Source organism: Scophthalmus maximus, chromosome 2 (assembly GCF_022379125.1).
Source record: "Scophthalmus maximus strain ysfricsl-2021 chromosome 2, ASM2237912v1, whole genome shotgun sequence".
Classification (NCBI taxonomy): Eukaryota; Metazoa; Chordata; class Actinopteri; order Pleuronectiformes; family Scophthalmidae; genus Scophthalmus; species Scophthalmus maximus.
The window spans coordinates 11,211,201-11,226,564 of NC_061516.1; the positions used below are offsets into that span (position 1 = coordinate 11,211,201).

General features: G+C 42.8%; 2 protein-coding genes and 2 long non-coding RNA genes across 4 annotated transcripts in view; 2 read left to right on the forward strand and 2 right to left on the reverse strand.

Annotated features, from left to right (window-relative positions):
* Positions 1 to 362: 362 nt before the first annotated feature.
* On the reverse strand, positions 363 to 4,194 carry LOC118301183. The gene is made up of 3 exons (XR_004790241.2): positions 3,667 to 4,194; positions 3,077 to 3,191; positions 363 to 666 (listed from the first exon to the last, which is right to left on the reverse strand). It is a non-coding gene; the product is annotated as an uncharacterized LOC118301183 (long non-coding RNA).
* Positions 4,195 to 4,274: 80 nt separating this feature from the next.
* On the forward strand, positions 4,275 to 4,994 carry LOC118301180. The gene is made up of 2 exons (XR_004790239.1): positions 4,275 to 4,452; positions 4,602 to 4,994. It is a non-coding gene; the product is annotated as an uncharacterized LOC118301180 (long non-coding RNA).
* Positions 4,995 to 5,896: 902 nt separating this feature from the next.
* On the reverse strand, positions 5,897 to 13,505 carry eral1 (Era-like 12S mitochondrial rRNA chaperone 1). The gene is made up of 11 exons (XM_035626420.2): positions 13,373 to 13,505; positions 11,821 to 11,979; positions 11,509 to 11,636; positions 11,324 to 11,401; positions 11,184 to 11,230; positions 11,013 to 11,074; positions 10,791 to 10,903; positions 9,189 to 9,494; positions 8,528 to 8,677; positions 7,757 to 7,837; positions 5,897 to 6,578 (listed from the first exon to the last, which is right to left on the reverse strand). The coding sequence occupies exons 1-11, from the start codon at positions 13,476 to 13,478 to the stop codon at positions 6,456 to 6,458; spliced, it is 1,353 nt and encodes a 450-aa protein (XP_035482313.2). The 5' UTR covers positions 13,479 to 13,505; the 3' UTR covers positions 5,897 to 6,455.
* fam222ba (family with sequence similarity 222 member Ba) overlaps positions 13,385 to 15,364 on the forward strand; it is a 33,953-nt gene continuing 31,973 nt past the window's right edge. Inside the window, exon 1 of the mRNA XM_035626413.2 lies at positions 13,385 to 13,509. The gene's annotated coding sequence lies outside the window, so the exon portion shown is untranslated. The remainder of the gene's footprint in view (positions 13,510 to 15,364) is intronic.

A 15,364-nucleotide genomic window follows, 5' to 3' on the forward strand; every position in this document is an offset into this window, starting at 1 on the left:
TAAGACCAAATGTTACGGACCGACGCGTCCATCACCCATGTCTCTGTCTGCCTCCATCAGTCGTCTGTCGTGGAAATGATATGTAGTCTACATTGAAATGATATTGTGTGTTTTATCTGGTGGCTTCTCATGTAAAACTGGCCTTTGTCAAACTGACCCAGCGTGGCATTTCAAAGCATGTGTCCATGTTAATGTGTTGTGTGTAGCCATGTAATAAAAGCGATACCTCCTCCCGTTGGCCTCAGTGTCTGTCTCTAACACAGTATTGGATCAGGAAGGCTCGATTTGTTGTCTCACAACTGTTGGCTCAAGAAGATTTCAGCGCCTCTACAGTACGAGTTAAACCAAATCACCTTACACACTTAACATGTAAAATTGAATTTATAGTTCAAGGGCAAATGGAGATGAAAAAGATTTTACAAAAGGTATTAAAAGTACACAGCTAACAACAGCATCAGAGCGTAGGTGCTGAAATATTTGGGAGATTAATCATAATATGCAGATAAGCACCACCGTCAGTCGTGTGTGTGTGCAGATTCTCGGCACATGAAGGCAGAGACACAGGAAGCTGCAGATGAGTCCTCTGGTCGTTGACCTCCATTTGGTTGGATGACCTCGTTGTCAGGGGTCAGAGGTCGGGGTGCTGGTGCAATAACCAAGGTGAAGCTGTGGAAAAAAGATATCTTCAAAATGCCATCCATAATGCTTCAAATCACAGTTACTTTATTAGTGAATTAAGCGAGAGATGAATTGATTAAGTATATTGGGCCTGTCTGTCATTATGAATCAATTTTTTAAAGTGTTAGACAGAAAACCCTAACATGGGACATATAGTATAACATGTCTCATGTTACTCTACAGTATATACCTGTTGTCTACTTTGTACTCCTCAGATGTGTATGGATTCCCAGTGTTTACTAGATTTTTAATAACAATATTTGTTGATATTTTGTACTGCATGACTTATGTATGACTTTGCTTCACAGCTGACATGTGTAATGTGTGGTATTACAATTTTTCAAGCTATTTCCGGTAGTATTTTTTGCCATAATGGATTCTTTTATACCTGACTTATTGGTGTTTTCCTTTCTCAATGCTGCTCCAGCAATAGTTCATGTGTGCAACATGTGCTTTGCACAGTTACATACAGAATGGTATCATATTATTTCTATGATATGTGGCTGCTTTCTGTTCTTCTGCGTGTTTTGAGAATGCTGGTCGAGTTGCTGCTGTTGTCGTCATCGGCGTCTCACTGCGCTTTATGTGTATATTGAGCTTCGGCTGATGGAGGATGTGAGTGTACAGGTACAGTACAGTCTGACCCAGAGACATATTTATATTCAACCTGCAGAGGGCAGTCAGAGTCACCTAACACACGCTTACACACACAAAGACAGAGAACTCAGAAACTGCAGCAGCCGAATATTCCAGTTCTTGTCAATGAATCATAACCATTAGAAAACACCAGTACCAGTATAATACTGCTAAACGTTTTCCAATGTACGAGATGATTCGGATTATTTTCAAGTTGATCTGTTAACATCCTGGTAGCTGTTTGTTTGACTCAAAGTAACTGGGAGCATGATATAAGTATATGTCAACGTTATATGTGTTGTTATACTGCCACAAAATGATAATAATGATAAGTTCATCACATTAATACGATTATAAAGTTGCTTGTCAAGGTGCTTTTGGCGGTGTGGAATTAAAGGGAAACCACTGGATGTCTGGAAAGTGGTGAAGATTAAAATCTAATATTGTATAAAAATATTTTGCAGATGCCAATTCCCTTTATAAAAAAAAACATGTGTCTACCTTAACCTGTTGTTTAGCTTCAAATTGTACTATTTCAAATTCAGATTCATATGTAAATCACTGAAGTTTTGACTTTGACTTTCATCAGTGCGGTTTTGGTCTCTGTCACTGAATTTCTTTGGGGAACCATGATCTTCACTTTTTCAAAAGTCTCTTCCAAATTTGACCTGGTATAAACCTAAGCAAGTAATACTGAGGAACATATTTTGTTTTTGGTTAATCACGCCTTAAAAATGCACTCACTATTTTTTTTTTCATACCTGAGCATGACAAGCTTTATCTGATACCATGTCATGATTAATGAGGGAGCAAAGGAAAAAAACAAAAACAAATCACAAATGTATAGTAGCATCACTAGTAAAGTACCTCAAAACTGCACTTAACTATTTGAGCAAATGTACTCAGGTACATACCAGCTCTGCTCATCCTCTTAAGCTCATTTTTTAAAATTAATATATATAAATGAGAAATAAGTGTGAAATAAGTGCAGACTTTCAGCTGCCGCGCTGTTCATGTCCCAGAGTCTTTAACAACAATGGGGCGAACAGACCACGAACACAACCTTTACAGAGACGCGGCAGCTGCTCTCACAGTTAAACCAAACTTATGTGCAGCCATGTTTGTGGCTCTCGCTTCTATTAAAAATATATCATGTGGCTCAAATTACACCCGACCAGATGTTTCAAACTTCTGAAACGGTGAACTATACTCAGTCAACGACAGATGGATGAAAAACTAAAAGTTCAAAAGGAAGCGAGAGACATAGAGGGAGAGAGAAAAAATAATAAAATTCTCATTCATTTCTTTTCAACCTTGTGTTGCCTCAGAGGAAGATCATAATGTCTTGTTAATTACTCTACTTGTATAACGATATTTCCACAATGTTGTTTGTGCCACAATGTGCCAGTGGTGTTTGGAGGGAGGGGGATGGGGGGCCTTTGAATCCATCACATGCTGGATAAGGCATGTGATGGAGAAACGGGGGGATGAGAGGCTCTACATGATGTCATGGTATTTAGATTGTTGTGGAAGAAAGAACCCACAGGTTTGAGCGAACGTCTCATCTTCTCTTAACTACAGATACAGACGGTTTGATCAAACCTCAACAAGTTCCCTCTGATTATTGTCGATGAAACTGCATTGCCATACAAATTACAACAACAACAAAACTTATCTTAGAACACTAAAGGAAATTTGTAGCAAAAAAAACCTGAAACATTTCTGCTGCAGATAAAAAGTTGGACCGCCCAGATAGTCCTACCTCCATCTTTATCTGAGCCCGCAGGAGGACATCTCACGCCCCGAACAGGCCCCCACACCCTGACCAGGGAGAACGTTGCCATGGCAACCGCCGTGTCCCACCCACACCCCGAGACCTTTCGGAAAGAACGTGTCACAGTTCACGGAAAATAAAGAAGCACAGTATGCAAAGAAGTGTATTATTGGGTTTCTGTTGTTGTTAAAAATACAAAATTACAGTAACTGAAGACATGAACATTCTGTCAATATTTCTATGTTAATGAGTGTTGGAGCACGTGTGTTATCAGTGTTGACCTTTTTGCACTCTTTCCACTTAACAAGCTTTTGAATCAATATCTGGGTTAAAGTTCAATGAGTCAAGAGTTCTTCAGGGAAGGAAATAAGGGATGAATTTCTCAGGAAACCTCTATCTTTGATCAAAAAACCAAGTTATTCAGGAATGTAGACAAACCGTCAGGGATTAAGGGACAAACCGCAGCTGCTAACCTGCTCGGTCTCAGGCCAGGCATAATTTGACACGTGGTGTTTGTGTGTGTACGTGACATACATAAAAATAAGAAGAAGAAGAAGAAGAAGAAGAACAGATCTCACCTCTGCATATCCCGGAATCTGTCGCGGCACACGAGAAAGAAATCCCTAATAATTTAATAAATCAGACAGCATGTCATCAGCTGACACATCGCAAGCATTAAATTCCAATCTGTGAAAGCATCGCGCATCAATCCGAAGGGGATATGAGATTCAGAGGACTTTAGAGATGGTGAACATTAGATTCATTGTGACATAAACATCAGAGCTTCTTTTTTAATCGACAGTAGAGAGGTTGTGTTTTTGACTCAGTGCTGAGTTCTTTTTACTGGGTAGGTTTGAACAAGGCAGGTCAAAGTTCACCACCAAATTCTGTAGGCAAAAATTATTTGGGGTAAATAAGACAAGATTGAAGGAAAACACACAAAAAAAGGTATTTGATATTATAAACTACAGAAAATGAATACTTAACTATGATAATGATATATAGTGTCAGCACAGGTTGTTGCTTCTGTCCACTATTTGTCAAATAGCCGTTGACAGTCCATGCTGCGAATCCAGCCGGGTGTAACCAAGGGCGTGGACCGTCACTGCACGGAGGCAAGTCAGGTTCGGGCCAGATAAGAAATAAAAGTTCAACCCGTGCTCGTGTGGTCCGGCCCCAGATGTCATCACAGTATGCTAATGAGCCAGGGGGGGGCCTTTAAGTGCCGGGGCCCGGGGCCGGCAGACCGGACAGGAGACCGTGAACCTGAAGTGGACGCGTGGCAGCTTTTAGAAACGTGAAGACGTCGTGGAGGGGAAGAGTCAGCGAGCCACAGAAGACACAACACTTGAATGTGGAAAAAGGTGAGAATGCAACACAGGATTGTTTTGAAAGTGTATTTTATTGAAAAAGGACATTCTCCAGTACAATTTTACCATGTTGTTAACGTATTGCCATTGATTGACCTCGTCTGCTTGCTTCACTAACGAGTCGTCTTCATTTCCTCTCGCAGATTGCCACAACTCACTGCCCCCCGTCATTATGTCTTGTGCCCTGGACAGGATATCATCTTATACTGTAAGTTTGTTAAAGAGACACTACAGTATAGATGATGTACTATCCAGGGTTTCATTCCCGCTCTGGGCACCATCAGCAGCACACACACACACACACACACTGAGGCCGAACGGACCACGGGCTGCACACGCAGAGGAGGGCCGTAAAACCGTTACCATTACTGAGTTTTTAGCAATGGTAAGGGTTCCATGGCCCTCGCTCGATGTCATCTGGACCTAAAGGAGGAGGACTCTGATTGATGTGTTATTAAATTGAAGAAACATCTTCTGATCCCATTTTATTTTTTTAAGATGTACTTAAATAAAGCATGTGTTGCATATAAAATGAAGCTTACGGCTCGCCTCATTATTTTTTGTGTGTGTGAGAGCATATCTGAAGCAGGGCATCAGCATTCTGAACGTCGTGTTTGTGGGATTGCTTTAATGTGCCCGCCTGACTTGCATCAGTTATGATATTTCTAAGCGGCAGTTGGCTTGTCTTTAGTGGCGATCTCTGCTGCGCACCTCGGCTCGTCTAATCACTGGGAAGCAGCCATTGCAGAGAGAGCTCGAGGGGTTGACACAGCTTCTGTGAGACATTCAAGGCCTCCCCCTCCCATCGCCCTCGCTTCAGGCCACGGGCTGGTTATTCATCAAGATGCCCCGGATAGAGTAACTGTCGCGTTAACTCACAGGCAGCAGGGATGAATCTAATCACCATTATCTGACCCATTTTAGCATCAGGTTAGCGCTCCATTTTGCCATCCATTAGGGAGACAATTCAGCCCTCGGGGGGGGGGGGGGGGGGGGGGGGGGGGGGGGGGGGGGGGGGGGGGGGTCTCTCAATAAAGCCCAGCTTTATTGAGAGACAAGAAAAAAGAGGGGGCAGGGAGGAGGAGAGAGAGGAAGAAGCAGCAGAACAAAAAAAAGTGATAGTCAGAGGGATGGATGGCCACACTTCAAAGGCTAAAGTGATGTGGGAGTGCAGGGAACAAGGGGTGGATGGTACATCAGGGACGTCTGAGTGAACACGAACTGTGCAGGTCCCACTTCAGTTATCTGCAGTCCGTGCCCGCCAAGTAAAAAAAAGAAGCTCTGAGAGCCAAAGATAAACCATCAGCCCCTTTTTACACCTCGCCAGCTCAGCTCAGCCACGAACGCACTGTCAAACTCGTGTCAAAACATCCGCCTGACTACAGCCCTATGTTTATGTATGTAACCTAAAATATATGGGTGCTAAACAAATACCTTATAATTTTCCACATTTTATTTTTTTTGCCGCTTGGCTTTTAAGCCACGTTTTCTCCATTTCACTTATTAAGATCACGAAGCAGGAGGCGACCTCCAGTCTGACAATGAGCCATAACGTCTGCCCCCCCTTTTCCCGGCATCTTCTACTGTCAACCATCATATAACCCCAGAAAATCTCTATCCCACTTTTATTTTACAAAAATAGCAGTTAGAATATTTCTTTCAGTATAGTGGCTGAATCTAATTTGTTCAATCTTAACAAAAAAATTCTTGTACGTCTTATGGGGACACATGAAAGAATGCAGCTGATGAAAACACCAAACGTTCGAGTACAATCTCTTTTCCTCAGAGACGCCACGTCAGACGGAGCTCTGGGCCCCGGGGGCACAGTTCATAACTCCACTTCAGACTTCAGTGACGGGATCTTATCCTTCGCGCGACTCTTCAGGTTTGTCCTTTGCAGAGAAATCCAGCGGGATTCATCACCACCTTCACCACCTCCTCCACCTCATAATCATCATCTCCTCAGGATTTCCCCATTGAAGTCCGTTCCGTCCTCTTCACTTGCTCAGCTTGACCGAAAGGTTCAGCTTCACATCCCTCAGGTAGATGCGACCCAGGTCCTCGCCCGCCTCCCGGGCGATCCGCGCTACCATCTGGCCGCCTGTGCCGATCACCATCCGCTGCAGACGCAAGACATTAGAGCGCCAGTGAGTAGACAGGGCCATGGGTTTTATTTTTCTGTTTTCACTTCAGGGAGAACATTTGAAAAGGTTTGGAAGACATATTTGAATTTAAAGGGATCCTGAGGAAGACGGTACCATGATATTTGTAGACATAACACCAGAATACAGTGTATTGAAAGTTATATAAGTTCAAGATGATAAGATGCATCCTTATTAAATGATCACCAAAAACTATATGGTAAAATACTTCTACTACTATTCATTGGAATATTCATAGAAATACCATAAAAACTCAACAATTCATCCAATGTGTTTCTGCCTCACGTTGAGACTTGGTACTTGTTTTCACATCTTCAGCACTGCACCGAGTTGAAGTCATTTTTGATTTAGTCAGAAAGAAAACCAAACAATATAGTCTCATACGAGGGACTATTCATAAAACAAATGGGATTTGATTCCTTAGGGCGAGTCATCCCTTCAACTTCTGAAACACTTTGCACCTCTGTAGTTATTCCTCTGTCGGACATAGAAGCTAAAGAACGGTGCTGGTCCAACTCGCTCCTCTTGGAGGTCACTGGCCTTGAATCATTTCACTGGCGAAAGACGTAGCTTCAAATATTCTTCGTCATCAAATATGTATGGTTTAGAAAAGCTGCTCAAATATTTACAAGTTAAGAACACAACGAAAGGGGAACCTCAAGGCAGCAAATTAATTCTAGAAGCTTCCACTTCACTGCTTCCACTCCTCAGCATCTTAAATTAGTTTAAAAGTGATTGTTTTAGTGGTTTGTTTGTACTGCATTCACAGAACATCTGATTACTGTAAAAAAAGAAGAAGAAAAGAACCCCTGACGCAGAAGAAAACATTCATTTTTGCGTCCCGACTATGATGATAAAGATGCTATGTGGAAACCTTGGCGGGATTAAGTGTTAGATATATGGAGTAACCAGAGAGAGGAAATGCAGCAGAGTCACATACAACACAAGAACATATGAGGTAGGTGTGAAATAATACACAACAATGAAAAGATGATGAAGATGAAAATGTACAGTATACTAACCTACTTTAACTAACCAGCTGAAAATGTATGTTTTCAGATGGTTTAAAAAATATATATATATATATATATTCTAATCACAGACACAAAAGATTTAAATGTGCAGAGAACACTTACCATGTGAGTGTCTTTCTTGGCATAAAGTTTCATGGAAATATGGAGCTCACCATTTTCTCCATCTTGCCAGAGTTCAACGGACTGAAAATAAAGACATTCAAAATTTGAGTAATATACCGTTTCTCAAACAGCCAACACAGTGTGGGTTTCAGCAAAAAAAAAGAAGAAAAAAACAAGTTGGAAGTGGAACATGAAATGTCAGTTGCTGGCAGCAGTGACAAATACTACATATCCTAGAATTCTTTGCTTGTTAAAAGTCCTCCACATGAGCCTGACCCTGCGTTCCATTATTTCCTCGAACTTTGGATTACGACCTCCATGTCGGAATTGGTCGGCCATAAATCACAACTCCTGGTTCCGAGGTATAATTGAACGCAGGGTAACAATGCTGTTTAAGTGTTAAATATTTGCATTTGAATTCTTGTGTTGATCATTTGTCGGAACAACTCACATGTGCCACATATGGTCACTATTAAAAACTGGTGTCATTCTTTACCTGTGGATGCAGGAGTACAAACCGACATGTGACCAATGACAATGCTCAATTGGGAATCAATCAACAGAGACAAAATGGCCGTGGAGCAAATGAAGAAAAGGAGTGAAGCAGGTGGAGGTTGCGTCCTATAGCTGCATGGCAGCACATGTGAGCATGTGAAGTGAGGGTGAGTGTGAAGAATCAGTGCAGTGAGACGTAATGGGTGTTGTCGGTCGGCTGTCGGCTGATCGCCACGTGTCGCAGATAGTCCCCCCAGAAACCGGTTCACAAGTCACCTGTGTCATTGAATAGGGCACTTCCTTGGGCAGATACTCCAGGAGCTTCTCTCGGATGATGTTGGTGCAGAGCTCCTCTGGACTCTGGTCGGTCAGGACCTCACTGTGGTACTGCCATAGCCCCGGCTTGGCGGCAACCATGAAGTAGCTCTGCAAGTACGAAAAAAAAGGTACTGTATTGGTTTCACTCTGGGATGGGTCATTTTAGTTAAGTGTTCAGTTTCTGTTCTACTCATAGGTTTTCAGTAGGGTATAGGCAGATTTCTTTTTAGAATTTATTTTGCAAATATTTGTTAAGGGTTCGTATGATACAGTTGACAATAACCTAATAGGTAACCTCCAGCCATGTATGGCCCGCAAGAAAATTCATAAATACAAAAAAAACAACTTTTACTATTCTGAGGAGACGTGGGCTGAAGCTTGCATCTCTGTTTGGGACGTCATACTGCTGTGAGCTGTTCTAATCCAAACTAACTTTTGCAAAAACACAGTTCCACTGAAGACTGATTCAAGCATAGAAAACCTCCTGGGAGTAACATCATAATCACTGCCTTCAGACATCAGACACAGCCAAAGAGAAGCAGTGCCAGCCATCATAATAATAATTCAGTATGGCTGTGAAGGATGTTATAAAAATTTAAATGGCCCCATTACTGTGTACCTTCAGTGTCTCCACGTCCTCTCCGTCCACAGAGGACAGCATGAAGACATCTTTGAAGTGAGGCCAGCCCTGCTGGCTCCTTAGCGCCTTCAGCTGCTCTTTGGTCAGCGCGGAGTTCGGCTCAGCGCCGCCCTCGGGCTCCGCGTCGTCCTCGTCAAGCAGCAACTCCGGATCCCTCTCTGGCCTCTTTTCGGCCCACGGAGGCTTGATCACTTGCCTGACCCGCATTTTACGTCCGTTCACCACACCGCATGTCAACTCTGCTGTGAAGTCCAGCAGCTTGTCCTTAGCCTTCACCAGGTCCACCTTAAAGGGAGAGGAGAATTAGTGAGGACATCAATAAGACACTATCCTGGGACCCAGACGAATTCTGGGAGCTCATTTAAATTTGCTCTGCCATAAAACAGCCTAGATCCCCTCCATTGAAAACTTCCCGGTCAATTCACAACCGATTATCTGATAATGGGTGGGGTTTATCATACGACATGGACAGAAGTGACATTTGTAAACAACCTCTGCGTCCGTTGGTAACGCATCTTTGAAATCAAAAATGAACCTAGAGGTGCCGACCTACGCTAGGTTAATAAGAAACCACATTAAAGGTGAATATTAATTAATTCAGAAAGTCTGGTGATAGTCAATATTTTTCTAATTGTCAACAAATCCCAGCAAAACACCAAAACCAACAAGTCTGTGTCCTGTTTAAAACACAACAATGAGCCACACTGTTGCACAGGGTGACGCGTCCCTTCATTACCATGAACACACATGACGCTGTAGTTTATTTTGATTCAGTCCCACAAACACCCTCCTGCTGCTGTAAATACTCACTGGAGCAGGTTTACAGGGAGCTACCCAGCAGCCTCTCTTGCCTTTTGCAAGCATGAGCTGTTTAAATCTTCAGCGGCATTAAATGGGCTCGAAGAGGAGTTCCACGGACATCATGGGGAAGTCAGACAGGAATGAGACACAATCTAAGTCATTGTTGTTTTGGGTCTTTTCATGGGATTTGTTTACAATTGCAAAATATGCTGAATATTGACAGTCTTGTTCTTGAACTTCAGGTGTAAAACAACATTTTGATCAATTAAAGGCGCAGTAAGCGATTTTGAAAAAGCTTGTTTCTCTCTTTGTTGTTCAGAGACTGAAAGCGTTAACCACCAGGCCAAAACCCTGGAGCAGCATCGCCACCTGCCAACATGTCTCTTAAGGTATCGTCGAGTTATGTTTTCAAACTGCACTCGCGATGTCCTGTGGTGCCGTCCGCACCATTTTTTAGTTTTTGATTTACAGAGCAAGGGCTGAGCTGTAAAACCCAGATTTTATTCCGGCGTGCACACACAAAGCCAACAGGATATAGTTGCAGATTTTTACAAAACGTGTATTGCTTTAGAATTGCTAACTACCCCTTTAAGAACCTCCCTCGGGTAGTAAAGGACCCTAAAAAGAATTATTATATATGTAGCTGTGAATAAACATGAATTGTACACAAAGAACAAATCAGATTTTAATTTTAAAACTTTGAACAAATGGTGATTCCTGTGGATTGGGAAGGTCGTTGATGATCATGTAAAGCGTGTAAATTACTGATGGAATAAATACCTTGTTGAGGACCAGGACTGCAGGGATGTCTTTGTGCTGGGCGAGACACTTGAGCACCTCGAAGTCGAGCCGGCTGCTCGTCCATCTGTCCGCCGCGTCCACCACCACGACCACTGCAAATGTTCCCATTATAAGTCGTTGAAACTAGGCACTATATTCCACTTATATGTTACCAAATGAATGTCACAAAGAACAACTCAACTAATAATGTTTATGAATTACCTAGGTCTGCTTCTTTGACTGTGTTCCAGGGATCCACAAGCAAAGTTTTCTCTAGCTGGTGTCTGTTGAAACAGAAGGTTCATTCATACGGTCCACTGTACGATTGTACTGTATGGAGGGACAACAGACTTTTAAAAATAACAACAATCTAATAAAATAATAAAAGATCACCTTTTAACCTTTGATGCCGTGGTGAGACCAGGAGTGTCCAGTAAAATCTATAAAGAATAACACACATATGTACTTGACTTAAGCATTTGGATTTTGAACAGTGTTGAAAGGCGTCAGGAGAGACGTGGAAAAGCTCTTACTATCTGTGTATCGTCCTCAGTCAGGACGCCCAGGGAACGTGACCGTGTGGTATGCACTTTCTTGGACACAGCAAACACCTTGAAGAAATGAGCATTGACTTATTAAAGAGTGTCATCTCCTCCTCGGTAACACAGACACATTAATAGAGAGGACGATTCAAAACAGAGCCGGTTAAGACAGAGACCTTTCTGCCAAGGATCTGGTTGGACAACGTGGACTTCCCAGCGTTTGGGGAACCTATGATCGCCACTTTCAAAACCTTGGAGTTGTCAGGCTGATCTGGATGTCTCAGTAACAAAGACAGTTGTTCACCTGTGGGGAGGGGAGGAAAAAAAGTCCAATTAGTCATTAGAAAGGCGATAAAAGCGAATATGACAGCAGTAAAAACAGGAGCAGGAACGTGAGACTGCTCGAAGCATGACATCAGCAGTATTCGGGGGCCAGAATGATCAGATGAGTTGGGGGATATAAATCTCAGAGGCGGTGGTCTGGTTACCGCTGTCCGGCAGAACCGAGGCTGGGAGGCGATAAAAGCTGCCATCTGCTTCGGCTGCTCTGCCTTTCATCAGTCTGTGGAGAAACGCCTCTGATGTGATAAAACGGGCAGGAGTGAAGATAAATCCATTCCTCCCTCCTCTGCTGCAGGCGGCATTTCCTGTAAAGACAACAACATATCCATCACCTCACTGCCAGCAGGGCTGCGGGGGGAACTGATTGTGCCTACCTGAATGCTAAACGGACATCATTATTATGCATTCTCCCTGTCAAAATTGTATATCGTGTCATAAAATCTGTCATCTCAATCAATCTTAGCGTCGGGGTGCTTGTGCACACGGAGTAGTCCTTTGGGAATCACATAAATATTTTACACTTTTATCCATGAATGACACATCTTAAGGGAAGCACTAAAGAGCAAGGTTGTCACAAAGTGGCACCCTGTTTTTTTCAGTACTATGAATAAGAATGTGTGTGTAAACAACCAAACATGGATGTAAACAATTCAAAATATGATTTATGAGGAGGTGAATCAACAGGTCTACAGACACACAGACAGGCAGAGCTGTGCTTTGGTGGGAAACATTGGAGGTAACAAAACTTTTGTTTGTCTGAAATAATTAATAATTTTCGATCATCTGACGAAAATTATTGATTATTTCAGACAAACAAAAACTGCAACCAGCAAATTTTTATCAAGAATACATGTCAAACATTTGCTGGTTGCAGTTTTTGTGAGGATGTATGTATTCATCTCTATTTCACATTATGGTAAATGGCATTGAAAAATGCAGGTTTTGTGCTGTTGGTTGGACAACACAAGCAATCTGAAGACAGTTTTCATCTGGACTCTGCGAAATTGTGATGGGCAGTTTTGAATGTTTGTTGATATTTTAGAGCTAAACCGCTATTGGATTAGTAGAATCAATTCGTCAGAAATAGATCTATGATGAAAGTAGGTGGCCCCTGGTTGTCCAGCGTGTGAGTCCGCTGAATTCTAAATATTCCACTACAAGTGTTCAAAGAAATAAGAATATGGAAAAGAAAAAGTCTACCCTTTTCATTTTCCAAGGAAAAATAGAGACTATATGAATATTTTAACATTGTTCATTGCAGCAGGTTAATGTCTCCTACATCCTCAGCGTATGTGACCCGGAGGCTTCAGCAGATGAGATGTTAAAAAAGTCTTGTGAAGAAACAAGTAAGACACAGTTGTGAACTATTTCATCTAAACATGTGTTTTTTAAATCACAGACATGAAATGACGACTTTGAGGAAAACAAGCTACTGCTGTTTATGTTGGTGGGCGTGTTTGTCTCGTCATTCAGGGAAGTCACGTGTGACCTTTGAAAATAGCTCAGTATATTCCGCACTTAAGTTGTTTACTAGCGCCGTGCTTGACTCGCGACCCAGTGTGTCGTGATATATATATATATATATATATATATATATATATATATATATATATATATATATATATTGACTTCAATGAATGACGAGGCATCAGTCTGACTATATATAAGTGAGGAGGAGAAGGGCCGTGCGCCACTGACCCGCGGGGAGGAACCATGACGCACTCTCCCGTCGCGCGGAGCCGCCGGTCCGCCTGCAGACCTCGGCTGCGTCTCGGACGAGCCGGCCCCACGCCCTGGAACACATGGGGCTCCGGTGAACCTTGGTCGATGTGACGGTAGTTATCGCTTCAGAGCTGCGCCTCCCTGTTTACGTTCACATTGCTCACAGGGCGACACCATGTTGCTTTGACCGACGACAGACGTCTTCCTGCCCCGAAGAGGGTCCGCGGAGGTCTGAGTGGAGGCTGCACTGCCCCCTAGCGTCCGGGGGAAGCGTCTCTCGTCCGACACGACTCGATTTAGGCTGTTTTCGTGTAGTTGTTAGTGTTTGCCTTAATGCTCCCGTCTGGACTGACGCACAAAGACTGCAGCAGTAGATTCAACTTCACCTCCTATATCAGAAATGACAGATCGGGGTCTAGGTGACCACAGAATGATTGCCTAAGAGCAATTGCACCAAGGAAAGAAATAGAAAGAGGGCTAAAGAAAAGAGTTAGAAGATAATTCAAGTTAGAGGACCTAGCTGTGTCCACTTGACACAGTTTCTCAACCTGTGTCAAGTGGACACAGGTTGAGAAACTATTTTTGTGAAAGGTGAATTTACAATAACACGTACAATAATTTGTAAAATAACTATAAAAAATAAATGCCATTCGTCATTTTGCAGAAATCCCAGTTTATTCCCCTGCAAACCCCTGGGGCACAACTTTCGGTACCACCTGGTTTGAATATTCAGAGGCTGAAATCAGTCGGCACAATTCCACATCAGCTCATTGCGACGCACCAACACATCTGTCGACATGAGCAACCTACAGTTTAAAATGGATGAAAGCGATAAAAGGCTCTTTTGGCTCTGGTTGATATGCTCCAGATTGCTTTGTGAGAGACGGTGCGTCTATAACCCCAGATCAGATTTTTCTGTCCCTCTCGTCCCTTGAGTACACACAACAGAGCTTTTCCCTGAAGGGTGCTCGAAGCACAGTTGTGACTGTTGAGGACATGCCGAGTGTTCGGAGCATTCTCTCATGTAGTCACAGCCTCTGATTCAGGACTGATTCACGATGACAACTTTATATGACGCGACAAGCACGAAGTCTGTGAGGTTAATCATCTGACCAAAAGGACAACCGTTTGCATGTTGATTGATTATTGTGACACGTTGTTTTCATTCTGTATGGCAAAGACAGGCAGAGCAGATGTCGCCCCATAGTCCATCAGACACGCCGGCTGTTTGTCAGTCCTCGAGGACTTGCCCGGGGCGGAACAAACACCTCCACTGGGGAGGATGATGAAGGATATCAGGTAGCGCACAATCTGTCATCATCTAACTCTAAAAGCTCTGTAGCAGTGGAAGGGCAACAAAAATGGAGCTTTTAGCAGACACTTACTGCCAAATTCCAATTGAACCAGAAACCAAAAGGATATTTTAGGATCAGTAATGTTTGAACTTTCTCTCTATCTGCCTCCCTCCCACTCTCTCCTCTCAAATTCATTCAAGGCCTGTTTTTCTCCCTCCGGGCTTTCCTCACATGGCCATTTCACGTGGGAGTGTATCAGAGTTCTTTCTATGACTGCATTAACTTTGGCCTCAGAAAAAGCTTTCTCTCTTTCTCTCTCTCTCAAGAAAATAGACAAAAAGGCTTCGCCTGCAGACCATTTAATCATAAGCTGTAGCCCACTTTGCCATTTGAAGTGCACTTGCCACTTTTGCCAGTGAGATTGAAACTGGTGTTATAGAAGACCTCCCTGTGTGTGCTGCAGTTCGGCAGTTCTTGTTTTGTATCATTCAAATAGAACACAATTGTATTGATAGGGGATAGGTCAAATCTCCCCGAATGTACAGATTTTTTTTTTTTTTACTAGGTGATGTGAGATTTTTGGATCTGGAAACCCCCGCTTGTTGATTTGCTAATAACACTAGCTGGGATCAGGCAATGCCTTCTCCCCTAATAAGAGGACCATGCTGCTCAT

What these genes read in the sequence shown, in the direction of transcription:
- eral1 (XM_035626420.2), bottom strand. Translation starts at nt 13,478, where the DNA reads ATGTGTTCCAGGGCGTGGGGCCGGCTCGTCCGAGACGCAGCCGAGGTC. An exon ending in CTCGGTTCTGCCGGACAGCG is followed by an intron (nt 11,637 to 11,820) that starts GTAACCAGACCA and finishes CCCTCCCCACAG; the next exon opens with GTGAACAACTGTCTTTGTTA. An exon ending in CAGTCCTGGTCCTCAACAAG is followed by an intron (nt 9,495 to 10,790) that starts GTATTTATTCCA and finishes TCTCCCTTTAAG; the next exon opens with GTGGACCTGGTGAAGGCTAA.